Below are 16,571 nucleotides of genomic sequence, written 5' to 3'. Positions count from 1 at the left end.
TTATCCCAGTAACAAATCAAATAACCCAGGGACAGCATAACTAGAATGAATCAGCCCCTCCACGCCATCCCCATCGGAGTGCAACACCAAAGCTCGCCCGTCCTACCCACCTCCTCCTGGGCCAGGGAGAGAATGTGGGCATTGCAGGTCCCGTGATGGCTGTCACAGATCTCCGGCCGAAGTGAGATCCAAAGGTCTCATATCCACATTCCATTCCATAATCCTGTCAAACATCCATGGCTAACAAGTGCCTACTCTTGAGTCTTTACAAAAAGAAAATCATCTCCACCCCAGCTTTGCTAATGACTCCCTGCCACTGGTCTTTCTTTTCAAAAGTCCTTTAATTTTAATGCAATCCAGGGATGTACACAGAGCTCTGATTTTCCATGTTAATGGATATAAAGTGACAAAGCTAACCCCCGAAGGCCAGGTTTTTACTATTCAGTTAAATAAAAAGGTCTGTTTTTACAGAGAGAGATTTTACTCAACTTTCTTTTGCAAGATTCTGTCCCTGAATTTGTTGTTGAGAAGTTAGGCCTTACTCCTGAAACACAGCAACCTGCTGCTCCACCCAGCTCCCCAGTGACATCAAAAGAGTCGCATGGATTCCCTTGCAGGTTGGGGCCTTCATAGGCCTAGAGATGAAGGAAGCTGTGTGATGCAGTTTTGCTGCTGTCAGCTTCTCCTGCTTTAAATGCCTTGCTGCTGCAAACAGTTATGCATGGGCTTCATTTTAAGCACACGGGTAATGGTCTTGAAGTCAGGGGGACTGCTGTGGGGCTTAAAATGAAGCATGTGCATTCCTGAATCAGGGCCTGAAGGAGACCGCCTCCTCCCAACCGAGAAGTGATGGGAGGAAAATCTGGGTTGAAAAGTTTGGAGCATGCTTTGGGAAGAAATGTTTTCCATTAAAAACAACCCAATATATACAGCTTGAAAATTGCCCACGATTTGCATAAACTAAGCACCAAAAACACAGGTATTATCGGAACCTTGTGAGCTCCTCCTCTCAAGCTCGTTTACATGGGTTGGCTCCAGTGCAGTTAGTCCGGATTCGCAGGCGCCCGCTAACAATCAGACCTCGTGTGCTTACACTGCTCTTCTGCTGGGTTTTATCTGTATAATGTTCTGCACCGAGGCTTGGGCAGCAGCGGCTACACGAGTGGGCTGGTGGTTCCTCTCTGACAGGCTAGAGGAGGCAACTTGCCCTCTGCATTCTCCAGAGAGAGGGGAGGAGGAGATTCTCTGCCGTGTACCACCCACCCTTCCTCCTCTCCCCTCCCCCACATTTCAGATCTCATGGGGGGCGAACTGCCTGCGGTTGCTTTGCTGCCCCTAAAACTGTGAACCAGCCCTGGGAAGGGGGGATCTGACGTCAAGCCCCAGAGGTGGCTTCCAGCCGGAGCTGTCAGGCAGCGTGTCAGGTATTAAAGACCCAACCAACAGCCCCAGACCCCTCCTCTTTAAAAGCCTCCGCAGGCTACACAAAGGGAGAGGGGGGCAACTCTCCTCCCCGAGCCAGGAGCACCCATCAGCTGCGCGGACTCCCCTCCGGCCCAGAGCTGGACTGAACCCGGGCGGGGACATGAAACCGACGAGGAAAAGTAAGTCTGGGAAGTTGAGTGTCTTTCGGGAAAACTTTGTGCTTGGCGAAGCGTGGCTTGCCCATCCGGCTCCCATGTACTGGTTGCCGGGGGGGGGGGGCAGCAACCCCCCCCCCCATCCTCGTGGTTTGGAGGAAGCCACCAAACTCTGCAGAAACTCCTGCATCGCCCTGAAAAGAAAAGGCACTGGGGGGAGAGGAGGGGAAAAATACCTTCAAAGCACTGAACTATGGAGAGCGGGGAGGGGGGAGGAATCTTTTGTTTGATCACACTTCTTGCAACATTTCAGGAGGACGAGCAAACCCGACCGCATGCCTCCCCCTGCCTTGCTTTCCCCCGAATGAATGATCCTCTTGCACACCACCACCCCCCCTTCCAGGAAAAAAAACCACCAGGGTATTTTTTCCTCTTTGCGGATTTTTTATCCCCTCTGGATCTCCAAATCTCTCGCCCCAGCCCCGTCTTAACTCAGCAATCCATGTTTGCGGGGAATTTTTGTTGTTTGCTGAGCTTGTAAAGTGACAGCTGGGGGGGTGTTGGAGAAAGGGGGGGTGGAGGTTAGGTGGTGGTGTGGGGGGGGGGGAAACCGCGCAAGTTCCTGTTTCTTTTGGAACAAAGAGAACTCTGTCTAGGCATCTGTCACTCCGGGAAAGAGACAGAGAAACTTTCTCCGTGTCTCTCTGCCTCGCCCTCCGAGCTCTGCTCCCCTCTGGGCGTGTTTTTTTGGTTTTTTGGGGGGGAATCCCCCCCTTTTTTTTTACCGAGGGAGGGGTGCAGCTGGACCCGGGGGAGCCCCTCCCCATGCCATGGAAGGGCCGAGGAGAAAGAGGAGGTCTGGGGGTAAGATCGCAGATGTAACAGGCAGAAAACATGGAGTCCCAGTTTGTTTTGTGTGTGTGTGTGTGTGTGTGAGAGAGAGGCAGGGATTTAAAGAAAGGGGGAATTCCCCGCCCCCCGCCTTGCACCCGGATTCAACCCGCAACTTTCCAAACTAGCCAGCCCCCTCCCCGCACCCAGAGCTGGGGGTTCGTTTATAAACTCAGGTTTTGAAGAAAAAGGGGGATTTGATTTTGCTTTGGCTGCTTTTTTTGGTCTCTTACCCAGAGGGGGAACTTTACTTGGGACACGTGATTTCTCCTTTTTGTGTGTGTCTCTTTCTTTTGAATCCAAGCGGAGGAGAGAAGTTTCGGGGGCGGGGGGGTCTGAAGGGTCTCGCCGGTCGAGAGCTGCCCGGGCTGGTGTGTCCACTCGCACTCCCTTTGTGCGGGGGCGCGGCCGCTGGCTGGAGAAGATGTTGGACTTTTGGAAACCCGGCTTTGCAGAGTGTTTGGGGTTTTGCATGTGGAGGGGCTGGGCAGAACTTAGATCAAACCAGCGTGTTTTAAATCTGCTACTGCGATTAACCCCCCGCCCCCCTGGGTGTTTTGGATTTCTCCTCGGGCTGGGTCGCGCTTCCCCGGGGCAGCTCAGGGCCAAAGGGAACCAGCAGACCCTCCTCCATCCCGGCTCAGTTACAGAGCGCCTTGAAGCGGAGCACAGCAGAGGGCCTCTCTGTCTCTCACGTAGCCAGCAGCTCCCCGTGGTCCCTGGGCCACTCAGGGCTGCAGGCAGGAGCCGGCCAGGGATCCATTTGCTTTTCCAATTAGGGAGACAGCTTTGCCATTTTCTCCTCTTGAAGGGAGGAAGGGGCTTGCATGGCAGTGGACTTGAATCTGCTTTGTGGTGTGCGTGCGTGTTGGGGAGCAGAGAGCAGCGCCGCGGTTTTGAATGCCATCTCCAGACCAACTCTGCCACATGGCCGGGAAGGGTAATGAGCTAACTGGAGGAATCAACCTTAGGGCAGTTTGAATTTTGCCCATTGGGTTGTGTATCAATTAAGGAAGATGTCTGCAGCTGCACGGGGGAGGGAGAGTAGCAAATGAGCTTGGAGACTTTTTTTTGTTTAAAGCAAACCAAGAAATGACTTTGAGCGTTCTCATGTCTGCGCTCTGCCGAGGGCTAACACGCTCAGGGGGTGACAATGGGCTTCTGTAAACACTTTGCAGGGTAGGCAGAGGGGTTTAGATTTATATTCAAAGTCTTACCTCGAATTATATGCAAGATCAAAGGGTATTTCTTCTAACTGCTGTCACAACTTTGAATTGTGAGGCTGACTAACACAAGTTTGGCACATTCCTTGGAGTCCAGACACTCATAATGCATGGTTGGCTTTGTGTTGTTTTCTTAAAGCGGCCAGTGCTGGGCCCTGATCCTGCAAAAGTTTACAGGTGTGCTTAACTCCTTAATACACTGAGTTGTTCCAGGGGAATGGGAGTGTTAAGCCCATGCTTAGCTTGAAGCACGTGAAATCTGCAGGATCAGGGCCTTGGGGACTAATGTTAGGCTTCTGAACAAATGGTCTGTTGTACAGAGCACCCTGTAACTTCTGTTTATTTCACATTTTGGCCTCTAAGGGGGTTATATTATAAATGTGAACCAGTTACTGTGGGGAATACAAGGCAATAAACCCCTCTAAAGGAGGAGATGGAGGTGCAGTGCCTTTGAGTTGCTGTTTGGGGTCTGCATGGGACTAGATTGAACATGATGGCTTCATCTTGATCTTTGAGCCACTCTCAAGGTTGGGATTCTGCCCAAAACAGGGCTCAGCTGAGGGACTGCTTGTTAATTTAACCCCTTTGCATCAGGCCAGTCACAAAATGGAATGCGGCATAACCTGTGCCTTGTTTTGTTTTCCCTCTGCTAGGCTTTAACCAGGAGCGGTCTGCAGGCAGCTCCACCATGTCAGACAGTGACCTCGGAGAAGATGATGGGACTGCCTCTCTGGACCTCTTGCAGTCGAATAAGAGGAAAAGAAGGGGGAACCTCCCGAAGGAATCGGTGAAGATCCTCCGAGACTGGCTGTATGAGCATAGGTTCAATGCATATCCATCTGAGCAAGAGAAACTCAGTCTGTCTGGACAGACCAACCTCTCTGTGCTGCAGGTGAGAGCTTCTCTCAACCTTTCCTATCCCCCCAAGAGGATGTATTTCTGGTGACCGGAGGGGGTTTAAATGCATGGCACATGGGGGTTGGGACCTGGCCCTGCCTAAAAGTATTTGGCAGAAAAGTGCTTTGCATTTGTATTGTGCAAGGAGAACTCGTTTGAAGATCTCCAAGAGCATTGCGTACTCTAATGCTTTAAACGTGGCACCACTCCCGTGAGACAGGTTGTAGGTATTGGGGGGGGGGGGGGCATTTTACGGCAGTAAACTGAGGCAGAGAGGTTAAGCAGCAAAGCTATTTTTACATGTACAGCACCTTTCCTCCTGAAAGACCCCAGAGTGATCCATAACCCCAACACCTGCTGCCCAGTTCTGTGGCAGTGGAGTGCAACCACAATGCAAAACTGTAAGGGGGGCGGGGTTGGCCTTTTGGACAGGGTGTAACCTCTACTCTTACAAAAATTGCCTTGGGGTCTTATTCCTATTTGTTTATAAGGTTTTTCTAGTGAGTGCTACTGGACTATTGCTCTCATGAGTGCTAAGTTAAAGGGCAGATGCTGCTACCTGTACTCCTATCAAATAGTGCCTTTGAAAAATTGCTGGATTTACTAGAGGAGACAGGTGAAATGTGATTAGACTTTAGTTGCAGCAGCAGCTCCACTGGAGGGTTGTGCAGTGACCCCCACTCACACCTGGTCTGAATCTGAACCCACTGCATTAGAAGAGGGTGCAGCACAGCTGGGGAGTTACTGTGGGCAGAGTGCTACTCCAGAGACTCGGATATCAGAATGAGTGTGATGGTTTCGTCCCAGTAACCTAGTCTGGGGAAGCTGGCATGGGGAGCAGCAGCATCCCAGAGCAATTCTCCATCCATCTGTGCAAGGCTGGAAGATTACGATGCCTCTTTTTGAATGTGGGCTGTGCCAGGGGGACCCATGCCTTGGTCACTCCCGCAGGGTCACTGCAGAGTGATTCACATGAGGCACATCTGAAGGCAAATGTTGGCTAGTGCAGGAGGAGGCTGGGGCATTAATGCCTCTTCTGCACTCAGCACTGATTTCTTAGCCATCTTGGGGTGCAGTTCAAGGTGCTGGGTTTGACTGGGTCCCTCCCTGTTCCCTGTCTCCCTGTGTGGTATGATGGCAATTGAGATCAGCTAAGGCATGCTAGCTGCCAGCCCCCAAACTTAAATGGGATGGGGCTGTAGATGGGGAGGGGCCCCAATCCTGTGATCCAACAGAGCTAAAGCCCATTGCTGGGTGATATTTAAGCACATTCAGGGCTGACCTGTCTCTGTGGGGCTCTTTCGCCCCACACTTTCCTTTTCTTGCCGTGGAACTCCAGCTCGGACATGTCCCAGCATCATGAGTATTCTCTGGACTGTGATGCTCTGAGAGACTTCCCTCTTCTTGCCCCCTGGAAGTCTTGATTTGTGCGTTCTGTGGCAAACCATATCCCTACCGGTGGGGGTGGGGAGGGGGCATTCTGCAAGGTGAGTTTGAGTGCTGCTAGATTGTGGGATGTGCCCACTCCAGCCCTGTCAGTTTGGCCTCTCTAGAGATGTCCTGACAGCACCCGGCTCAGCAGGATCACTCTGTTGGGGCAGAGGCTGAGCTGGCTGCAGCTTCCGTATGCCAGGCCCAGAGAGGCTGGCCTGTGCTACAACCAGTGGTGGACGCAGGTTCTTCCCCCCCCCTTCCCTTACCTGTGCTGCAGGATGAGCAGCAGACTACAGGACATTCTGACATGCGAAGCTGCCTATACCCCAATTATGCTGGGGAACACCCCTCCCCTCGCGAATGGTGCGGTCCTAGTCATACCCCTCCCGTTGTGTGGAGAATACTCTTGATCACAGCAGGAGTTGTACTGCTAGGTCCTCCCTCCAGCCACGCCACCCCCCCACCCCAACCCTGTAGGACAAAGAGAGAAGAAACCAAAGGATGGTGATGGGGGTTTTCCTTGTAATGTGGACAGAGTGTAAGTCCCCCACCAGGAATCTGGCCAGTGTGCTGGCCTTCAATATCCCAACTCTGGTGAAAAGCGCTGGGGATCCTTCATGGCAGCAAGTGATGATTAACTGTGATTTTTGCAGAGTATTTTGAAGATGGCATCTCCAGTAGCATAGGGCTCCTTGGAGCCAGTGTACTGGTGCTGGCTTAGAGGAAAAGTGCCACCTGCCAAATAGCCCCCACTCCTTCTGTAGTGCTCTGGTCTTCCTTCCATGTCTCCCAGCTACTTGCCGATAAGGCCTGACCCTGCCGAAGTGGAAGATCAGAAGCCAAGATTATGCTGTTAAGCTCTGTCTTGCTGCTGTTCCTATAAAGACTCGGCTAATATTATTTGTTTTAAGAAAGAAAAGGAGGACTTGTGGCACCTTAGAGACTAACCAATTTATTTGAGCATAAGCTTTCGTGAGCCACAGCCCCACTTCATCGGATGCAAGTGAGCTGTGGCTCACGAAAGCTTATGCTCAAATACATTGGTTAGTCTCTAAGGTGCCACAAGTCCTCCTTTTCTTTTTGCGAATACAGACTAACATGGCTGTTACTCTGAAACCTGTCATTATTTGTTTTCTGTCTCACTTACAACTTGCTGGCGAACAGAACCTAGAAGTTCAAGGTTCTCAAGTCTGAAAGGTGATTTTTGTTGTTGTTGGTTGTTTTTTATTCTTATTTAAAAACTGAAAGGCCAGATTTTTCAAATAAACCAGGTGCCAGTTATCACCTAATTTCAGGGCACGGTCACGTGACTGGATGTCCTAACTGTACATTTGGATGTGCACAGTGACTTGCTTTGCACATGCACTTGTGATAATTGTGTAGGCAGCTTCTGCACAACACTTGGACAATCTGGCCGTGTATTTTGTTACGGCTGACTGACCCACCCCCCCGCAGCAGGGCAGACATACACTCAGCATGTGACTCTCTCTAAACTTGTCTTCCCTTTCATTTTGGGAACGCTGCAGCTGCTCTGGTGATGCTAGAGAGCTATGGAGCTGGCTCAGTGGTGCTTGGGCCAGTGGCTATCCATTATCTGGTGCAGACAAAGTTGATGATAAGTTTGGGATGTAGGCATAATAATAATACAAAGGGTATCAAATAGTGCATAAGTGCCCCAAAGCAGTGCCTTGTGTACTAACATTGTCACTTCCAGTGGCTCTTCTTCCCCCAGCCTTCCATGGCGGGGGGAGCTCTGAGGTAGCACCCGTCACATCGTGGTGTGATGGCAGTGACTCAGGGTGTGGGGAGGATCTGAGCAAACCTCTCTCTTTGCAATCACAGAGAAAACGAAATGTACTAAGCCCTGAATGCACCCCAGAGGTGGCATTGGAGGTTCAGACTTGACATTTCCATTTGAACCGCTGCCAGTCGCCCAGGCTCTTAGAGTCTCTTAAAAATCGGGTTAAGTACCAGCCACCACCCAGTCCAGTGCATGTGATTATATATTTCTGTCCACCATCTCTCAGAGCAGGGGGCCAGTGGCTGGCAGACAAGGAATGTGAGAGCAGCAGTGCTCGGTCTCCAGGGAAACCAGGAAGCCATGTATCTCAACTTTTTGCAAAGTAGATAAGACTCTTGTGCCTGGTCCCAGGAAACCTGCAGATTCAACAAAAGCTTTGTTGCCTGTGAGTTTGAAATTGACTTAACACCCCCCACCGGCTCCTTCCTTACCCATCCCCCAAACAAACAAACAAATCTAGAGGAACCCAACAGGCCTACTCCATAGAAGTGTGTGTGTGTACACACACCCCAGCCATCCATAATGGGGCCTGATTCTGAGAGGTACTGAGCACTTGTAACTCCCAGGGACCTCAGTGGGAGCTCTTGCTTTTGGCTTGTCTGGGGCCAGTAGTGTGAAGTGCTGAAACCGTCAGTGATTGCCAAGCTCCCACCTCTCTGTGTGCTGTAATGGTGAATAGCAAAAGAACTGGTGCTAGGGAAACCACTGGCCTTACTTAAAAATAAGCTGGGGGTTACCCTTTAAAGGGGAACGGGGTAGTTAAGGTTGGTCCCTGCGTTAGCTGGTTAGTTACAAAACCTACTGGATACTAATGCTTGCTTGAAGTGTGTTTTGTCTAATCCAAGCCATGCTGTATGGCAGGGGTCCCCAAAGCGCTGTCCGCCGGGCATTTTTGTGCACCTGCAGGACACCCCGCTGCCAAGTGTGGCTGCCAGAGAACCCCCCCGGTGGCATTTCAGAGGTGATGCATCTTAATTGGCTGCGGCATTTTGGCACCCGCCACAGTCTTCTGGGAATACCAATGTGCTATTCCCACTAGAAAGGTTGGGGACCACTGCTGTATGGTGTGAATCCAGGCACACCACAACCTAGTGCCAGTGTCCAACACACAGAGGGCAGCTGACTAGAAACCGAACATAACCACTCTAATTACCTTGTTAGGGGTCAGATCCTCAGCTGCTGTTACTTAGCAGAGCCCCAGTGATCTCAGAAGAGTGCTGTAGATTTACGTCAGCTGAGGATCTGGCCCTAATCTGTTGCCTGCAATTATCCTGGTAAAGCAGAGAGAAAACTCCCCTCTCTAGTTGTGCTATCCACACTGAGTTATATGTATAAAGGAAAACAAACAAGATGAATGGTACAAAGTCAATAGGTTTTTGGTATTTTTTTATTTAAAGGCTTTTTCTGTTGAATACTCTACATCATTGCTTATAGCCTTTAAGAAGTGTGGGTGTTAAATGATGGGTCCCAGTCCTGCTATGACTTAAGTGGGAGCACAGGATAGGATGGGGCCTATGATTTTTGTGACAGTGCCCCTTTAAGAAAATCAGACTAGAATCTAGAGACATTGTCTGATCCTTGAAGCCTTCCACATGCAGAACTTCAGAGAGAGCTCTCACACAGCTTGCAAGATTAGGGCCTGTGTGGCATGAAATAGTGACTTTTGTAAAAGTGTCAGATGCAAACTATTGTCTGAAAGTCACAAAAAAACAGAGCTCTTGATAATAGTGATCCAAGTTGCAGTAACTTTTTTGTCCTTGGCGGTATATTTTGCACAGCTGTTGATTCGGAAGAGATCAGTCATTTTGCTTCATACTCTTCTAATTGCTTTCTATGTAGAACACAGTGATTTTCATCTAGCTTTTTATTGTTTTAGATCTTGATATACATTGCAGAGCAAATTGAATAAATGGCAGCTGCATTTCCAAGGGGCTTGCAAACATCTACCCATGAGCCTTGCTCAGTTAGTGCACATATTTTTGAATGCTCCTTTGAGAGTTTGACCATAATTCTGCTGGTTGGCAAAATAAATGCTAATATGTTAGTACCACTTTTATAGTGCACTGTAGTATTAATTAGATCAAGGGTGGAAAGGGCCATCTTTCTGTAAAGAAATGGAAACCCTAAATAGCAAACAAATCCTTACTACTTCTTCTTAGCTGTAGAGTTGCTATGCACAGTTAACAGCCTCTGCACTTCACCCCAGAGATGGCCATATTTCAGTGGTCCGTGTGAAATGATTCCTACATATATACATTTTGAGAAGTGTGCTGGGATGAAAGGCATCGTATAAATAGACTTGCCAGAATTCAAGTTTTATGGTAATATGGTAATATGATAATATCGGTTTGTTTTTAAGAACTCTGATCTATTTAAATCTTCACAACGATGGGAAATATGGGGGGGAGACAATTATTCATTGATTGTCGACATTGAGATTGAAAAAGTTAAAGCTTTATAACTGTTAAAAGCCACATTGTCAACATTGTATTAGCAGGCGAGTCTTGGATTGTGATTGCCCTAACAGCAGTCATGTGGAGGAGTGTCTCTTCCATGCCTGAGTGTTGCTGACCTGCATCCAGGCGGGCAAGAATGTTACACTAATCTGCCTGTGTTTGTTTAACAAAGTCCTTGCATTACATGAGGGAAATCTGTCTCCGGATCTGGGATGTATGGGCCCATTGAGCTAGAGTGAGTCTTATGGCAGGAGTTGGCCATGTACAAATGCTGCATCCTCTACTTCCTATCCATCCTTCTGATCAGATCTGGAGCAAGGGAAAGCATGTTAGGCGTCTTGGAAGACTCCCTTTCAGCTTTGCCCTGGGTTGACTGGGTAGTATGTCAGAGTAGGAGACGTGTTCAGGTGACAAGGACACAGCTGGTCTTTTGGGCCAAACCAGTTGGACCTTACTGCCCCCCTCCTCCTGCTTATTTTGAAGAGGGACATACAGGAAAACTTGTGCAATCTGATTACTGCAGTGAGTGGTTCTCCCAGAATGGTTCAAATGACCTTTGTTCTTACAGGTTTCAGAATGACATGGTTTGCTAAGGGCCAATTGGCATGGATGGCAAAGCTCTCATTGGCTTTGGGAGCAGGACTGGACCCTTGAGCCTCTCCCCACAGTGGGCTCAGAGCCATGTTAGCTGCAGCCATCCTGAACCATTCTTGTCAGCAGGGCTCTAGCTTTGTCTGAGGCAGGGCTACAAGTGTTATAACCGTGTCCTGAATCGCTGCTGTAGAGTTATTGACGGAGGTTAGTCTGCAGCTCAGCCTGTATCAAAGTTTTGCCATGAGCCAGAGTGTAACATGGTCTTTGTGGGGGGGAACCCTAAATCCCTGCCCCTGAGGCAGCAGAGTAACAGCACAAAGAGGCACAGCCTCCCATCTGCTAGGCCAGCTGTGCACGGAGCTGGCCCAGGCCCCAAAGTGGGCTATGCTGGCCAGGAAACAGGTGAATCAGCTCCCCTGAGCAGCCTGGGCCCCCTGGAGCGCTGGCTCCACCTCAGACCTGCCTGGGCCATCAGCAACTCGAAGGGAAGGAGGGCAGATGGCAGCAGCTCAGCCTGCCCTCCCTGAGGGTAGTGCTGAAGGGAAGTTTACACCTCTCTGCTTGAGTTGGGGGAAGTGAAGGATAGGGAGGTGTCATGGCTCTGGCCGGAGGGCAGCCACATCCCTGTCATGGCTGTTCTCTTTCCCTCCGCAAAGAGGCGTTCTTGTCCTGCCTGGCTCCGTGGTGCCTTGGCCTCTCACCCGCAGGACTGCACTGTCAGACGACCTGACTGAGCTGTGTTTTGTCTCCCCAGATCTGTAACTGGTTCATCAATGCCCGGCGACGGCTCCTCCCCGACATGCTGCGCAAGGACGGCAAGGACCCCAACCAGTTCACCATCTCTCGCCGAGGGGGCAAGACCGCAGACGTGGCCCTGCCCCGTGGGGCTGCCACAGGCTCTGGGGGGCCGGTGATGCCTCCTGTGGCTCCTGCTACGGCTGCCACCACCCCCAAGGTGATGTCCATGTCTGTCTGCCCGCAGGTGATCTGCTCCTCCACGCAGCCGCTGGCCAGCAGCCTGACAGTGGTGAGCTCCCATGGGGCTGAGCAGGAGAAGCAGGCTCCCTTCCCCAGGACGGAGCCGGACCTCCACCCCAAGCCTCAGCTGAGCACAAGCAGCACCATGGCGCTGCTGGCCAGGACGGACGCGGCCAGCCCCACCAGCGGACTCTTTAACACCCCGCCCCCCACGCCGCCCGAGCTCTTCGGAGAGGACTTCAGCAGCTTCCAGCTGCTGGTGGAGGTGGCTCTGCAGAAGGCGGCTGAGCTGGAATCGCAGCGGCAGAATGGGCAGCTGCCCCCGTTATGGCACACGGAGCCCCAGGCTGCCCCAGTCTCCAAGTAACCTGCTCTGTGCTGGCTCCAGCTGGGTCTGCCCACCCTTCCTGTCTTCTAGGGTTCTGTCGGGTTTGGCCTCTGCCGGCTGAAGGTGTGTTTTTTTTGTTTTGTTTTGTTTTTTCCCCCTATTGTTTTTCTCAGCAGTGAAGATCCTCATCCCAGACATTATACGTCCTTCTCCCACCAGGAGGGAACCCAAGGAGCCTGACGGCATTCGGACCTCCGCAAAGCAGCCCTTGTGGACTGCAGTATCTTCATCTGGGGGGACACATGACCCTTCTCATTGTCACGGTGTTCGGAAGCTGTCAAGCATCCCTTGCACCTTTGATTCCACCCTGGGTTTCTTATATCATGCTGGTGACATCACCTCTCTTCAGGTGCCTAAAGGAGGGAGGCCTGGCTCCTTGGAAGGATCTTAGTGGCTGATGTGGAGCGAGAGCTTTGTAGCTGGCTGACCTCTTACTAGATGACTATTTTGCTGTGTAAAACCTGCTGACTTTATGGGAGAAAAACAGACGAAGTGTCCAGCCAAAACTACATCTAAAGGGGAGAGAAACCATCTGGGTTTTGAACACCCAGGAGGAAAAGACTTTCCCCTAAACTTCTCTGGCCCACTTCTTTGTTTCTGCCTTGTATATATTTTGTGAACGGAGAGTTTAGTCACAGAGCCTTGAGCAGCCCTGGAGAGCCTGTGGAAAGGCAAAGATCAAAGTAACTGGAAAACTTAAATCTGTGGCTTTTTTTTTTTTTTCCATTGAAACAAACAAAAACCCCTAATGTTGTTGTTGCCAGTAAAATCTCTGAGGTGCTGTTCAGCAATCTTATATGCTGAAAACATTTCTTGATTGACTCTTTTTCCTTTGGGAAACACTTCACCGTTTCTCGTGCGTTCCTGCTGAAGATGTGCACTTCCTATCATGGGAGGAAGACAGGAATGTACTGATGTCCTGGGAGGATACCGACCAAGAGCAGAGGAAAGGGCATTTGAATGGGGTTGGAGATTGATCTTGACTGTGAAATAACTTGTACTTTTTTTTTCTTTTATAAATACCCTCTTTCCAGCAGAAGAGGGAATCTTTGTGGGCGTGGACTGCCTGCTTGTTCTCTTGCTGTTGTAACATTTGCAGCCTGCATGAGGCATTCCCTGGAAAGCAGAGTCTTGGTGAAGCTAGTGATGTACTAACAACAAACTGCCTACGTGCAGGTTGGAAATCGCTTTCATCGTGCTGAATGTAGTTCCCTCCATACTGGTGAAGCAATGGTGACCTCCCGTGGCCAGCTGGCTTGTTGCGCAGAGCAGGGTCTCTCGTGCGCTTTGAGCCTGCAATCTCTTCTGTGGCCACAACCACAAAAGCAAAACAAAAAACCTACGTAGCCCTGTGAATAGTTGCAGTTGCCAACGGGAGTATAGGGGGTGGGGTGGGGTGGGGTGGGCCACAACCTGCACGTGGAGCAGTTATGAATCCAAATAGCTGTGAGTTACAGGCCATGCACCTTTCATTTGAATTGTAACTCTTGGAGCCTGCAGAAATGGGAACAACATGGGTTGAATGAACATCCCCGTGTTTAATATTGCTGTTTCACTGTAAATGTAAGTTAAATAGCGATATATACGTACCTATATATCTATCTTGAGAAACACTAATCCTAGGTTGTTAGCCTAATTATTATGTTGCATGAATAGTGATGTTAATGTCAGCAGGATACGACTGGCATCCGTGCCTGATGCTCATGCAGATGGGAACTTGTGGGCAGTGGAAGGAGAGCAGTACATTGTGGGATTTGGGGCGATAAAGGGAAAAGTGGTGACTTATCAGGGAATTCCCCCCCCACACACATCTTTTTAAATAACCTTTTGCTTAGACCAAAATGGGGCCATGAGAAGGAGCAATGCAACTTGTAGCAGTTGGGAGAAATCCCTTCCCATGTCCTGTAGATAAGTCAAGAGATCTGACTTCCTGTTACCCTACACCGTGTGTGCGGTCCTTAACAGTGGGTATAAGATGTTCCCATTCTGGTTTGATTAGTGTCTCACGCCCACTGTGTGCTGGTACAAAGGACCACACGTGGTGCAGGGCAGGGAAAGCACCCTGACTCTGTCCTGACAGATTCCTTTCCCAGAGGAGGTAATGCTGCAGTGCTCCAGGCAGCTGCCCAGCCTGGGTTTCTATTCATAGTGATGTTCCCTGCAGAGCTGTGTGGTGTTGGGGGTTGGTTTTTTTTGTTTTTTGTTTTTTTAGGAACAAAAGTGATCAATTTAGGCTTTTTTTTTTTCTCTCTCTCTCTTCTACTCTTTCCCCCTTCTTTCCCCCCGTGCCCGTCCCATCTGTTCCTGGATGGAGGATGCGAACCTTGCTTTGCTCACAATCTCCTGGCCATCCTAGAAGGGAAAGGCTTTACCATTGGCTTCTTGGGGGGGGGGGGGGGGTGGAGAGTTCTCACCTTCTTGTTTTCCTTCCTCTCTGCCCCATTCTAGAGGATCAAACTTCCTGGGACTGGGCTGAGAAGCATTGGGGCTGGTGTATATAATAGAAGGGGGGCGGGGGGGGGGGGGGAAGAGAACTGCAATTCCCATAATGCACTGCTCCATCCAGCATGGGCACCACACAGCGGTATCCTGTTTGGCATCTTGATGGTGAAGCCCCTCCTGGTTGGGCTTGGATGTTTGTGGAGATTGAAGCAACAAAGGGGAGGGAAGAATCCTCTGAATGAAATTTATGGAGCAAAAAACTACTGTAAATAACTTTTTGGGTTTTCTTGTTAAATAAAGGTGGTTTTTTTTAAAAAAAAAATACATAATGGGTGTGCTGTGTCTTGTTTTCTAGGTTTCTAGCCGCTTATTAAATCCAGTATTTATAAATCAGGGCTAAGGGTAGGCCAGGTGATTCAAAATCTTGTGCTGAACTGCTGCAACTTTAACAAGCAGGATTCAGGGTTAAAATGCAGCTCAGATCTGAAAAGTAACCTAATAAAATGGGCATTGGTCCATATTATCCTCTGTCTTCCATATCAAATGTCCTGAATTTGCACCATTCTAACTGCCAGGCCTGCATGCTTCTCCTGGGAGGTGAGCTGGCTTCTTTCCTGGCCTCATTGCCATGGTGGGAAAAGGTCTGGCAGGGGGCCCGTCTTGCTCTTGGTAAGCCTGGTAGAAACCTGTTGCCTCCATTGCTGAAGTAGGAGCCAAAGTGATTAGCTTGCTCGCCTGTGGCTGTGTCCGCTCTCATAGCTAAAGCTGGCAGACCGCGCCCGCCCCCAGGCCCTTGGCAGCTGGGGGTAAGAGGTTTCTATTGTTTGTCGCTCTGCTGTGGCTCTGAATGGCACATGAAGCTACTGGGGGCCAGGAAAAGGGCCTAAAGCGAGCTGAACCTGTGAGTCACTGTGACAATATCATTATCCAGCTTCCTCCAACCCCAGCAACCTCTCTCTGCCCCAGGAACTCCAGGGCTGGGGCCTGGTAGAGAGAGAGGAGAAACAGGCAGTGAGGGCATGCATAGAGCTGCCCTTTTTCCATTCTCCTGCGCAATATCCCAGGTCCCCACTTGCCTTAGAACGCTGCCCACTAGGTCCAGGACAGGGAAGCAGGGCCAGCACTGTTGCTGCTGGAAGATGCCATCTTGGCCCCACAGGGATTGGACCTGGATGTGGCTGGGGTGTAGCCTCAGCCCCCATGCTGGCAGAAATGCAGCACTACAGCCTCCCACTGAGCCAAAAGGGAAATGGTAACAACCTAGCTAGGGTTGGGGTTCTCTTTTCTCTGCTTCCCCCTTTCTGGATGGATGAAGGGGGTTTCCCTTGGCTTTCAGTTACCTGGAACTGACTGATGCCTGGGCCAAGGTCAACTGGCTTATAAATACACACCTCCACCGCAGGTGTGAGCTCCTACCTGGATAATCTGCCTAGGGGCTTATAGTGAATGCACCCGGTGCTGCCTGATTCATCACCTGGACTGCTGCAGAGTGATTTAATCGGTCTTGTTTCTAAGGCAGCTGTGAACCAGCCTATTGTGCATATAACAGCATCCATCCTTCTGTCCTGTGCTGAACTAACAGTAGTGTATAACCCTGGGTTCTGCCCTACATACCTGCCTTGTGCTCCCCGTAGCTCTGTTAGTTCTGGCTGTTCTGGGTCCAGGGCAGATGTGGACAGAGACGGGTGCTTCCCCCTGGAATCTAGTAATCAGCACATGATCATTTTGTTTCTCTCCATCAGCCACAGCCTAAAGGGCTTTTCTCCAGTGGGGAAGAGGCACCTCCCTCAGCCTGAAATTAAGAGACAGCAGCATTGACTTTTAGGGCTTGGCTATACAGGGACAGTTGGGACACTTATGCTGATTTAACTAAAGGCATGACATTAA

At 50.2% G+C, this 16,571-nt stretch overlaps 1 protein-coding gene across 2 annotated transcripts; it reads left to right on the top strand.

Annotated features, from left to right (window-relative positions):
- Positions 1-1,155: 1,155 nt before the first annotated feature.
- Positions 1,156-14,645, top strand: TGIF2 (TGFB induced factor homeobox 2). 2 transcript variants are annotated; one of them, XM_073309847.2, is made up of 3 exons: positions 1,156-1,604; positions 4,348-4,586; positions 11,631-14,645. In XM_073309847.2, the coding sequence occupies exons 1-3, from the start codon at positions 1,586-1,588 to the stop codon at positions 12,219-12,221; spliced, it is 849 nt and encodes a 282-aa protein (XP_073165948.1). In that variant the 5' UTR covers positions 1,156-1,585; the 3' UTR covers positions 12,222-14,645. The 2 variants fall into 2 exon arrangements, with proteins under 2 accessions (XP_073165948.1, XP_073165947.1); XM_073309846.2 differs by lacking the exon at positions 1,156-1,604 and adding an exon at positions 2,254-2,444.
- The last annotated feature ends 1,926 nt before the right edge of the window (positions 14,646-16,571 follow it).

This window comes from Lepidochelys kempii, chromosome 13 (assembly GCF_965140285.1).
Source record: "Lepidochelys kempii isolate rLepKem1 chromosome 13, rLepKem1.hap1, whole genome shotgun sequence".
NCBI classification, from domain to species: domain Eukaryota; kingdom Metazoa; phylum Chordata; order Testudines; family Cheloniidae; genus Lepidochelys; species Lepidochelys kempii.
This window is presented reverse-complemented; position numbering and strand designations above follow the sequence as displayed.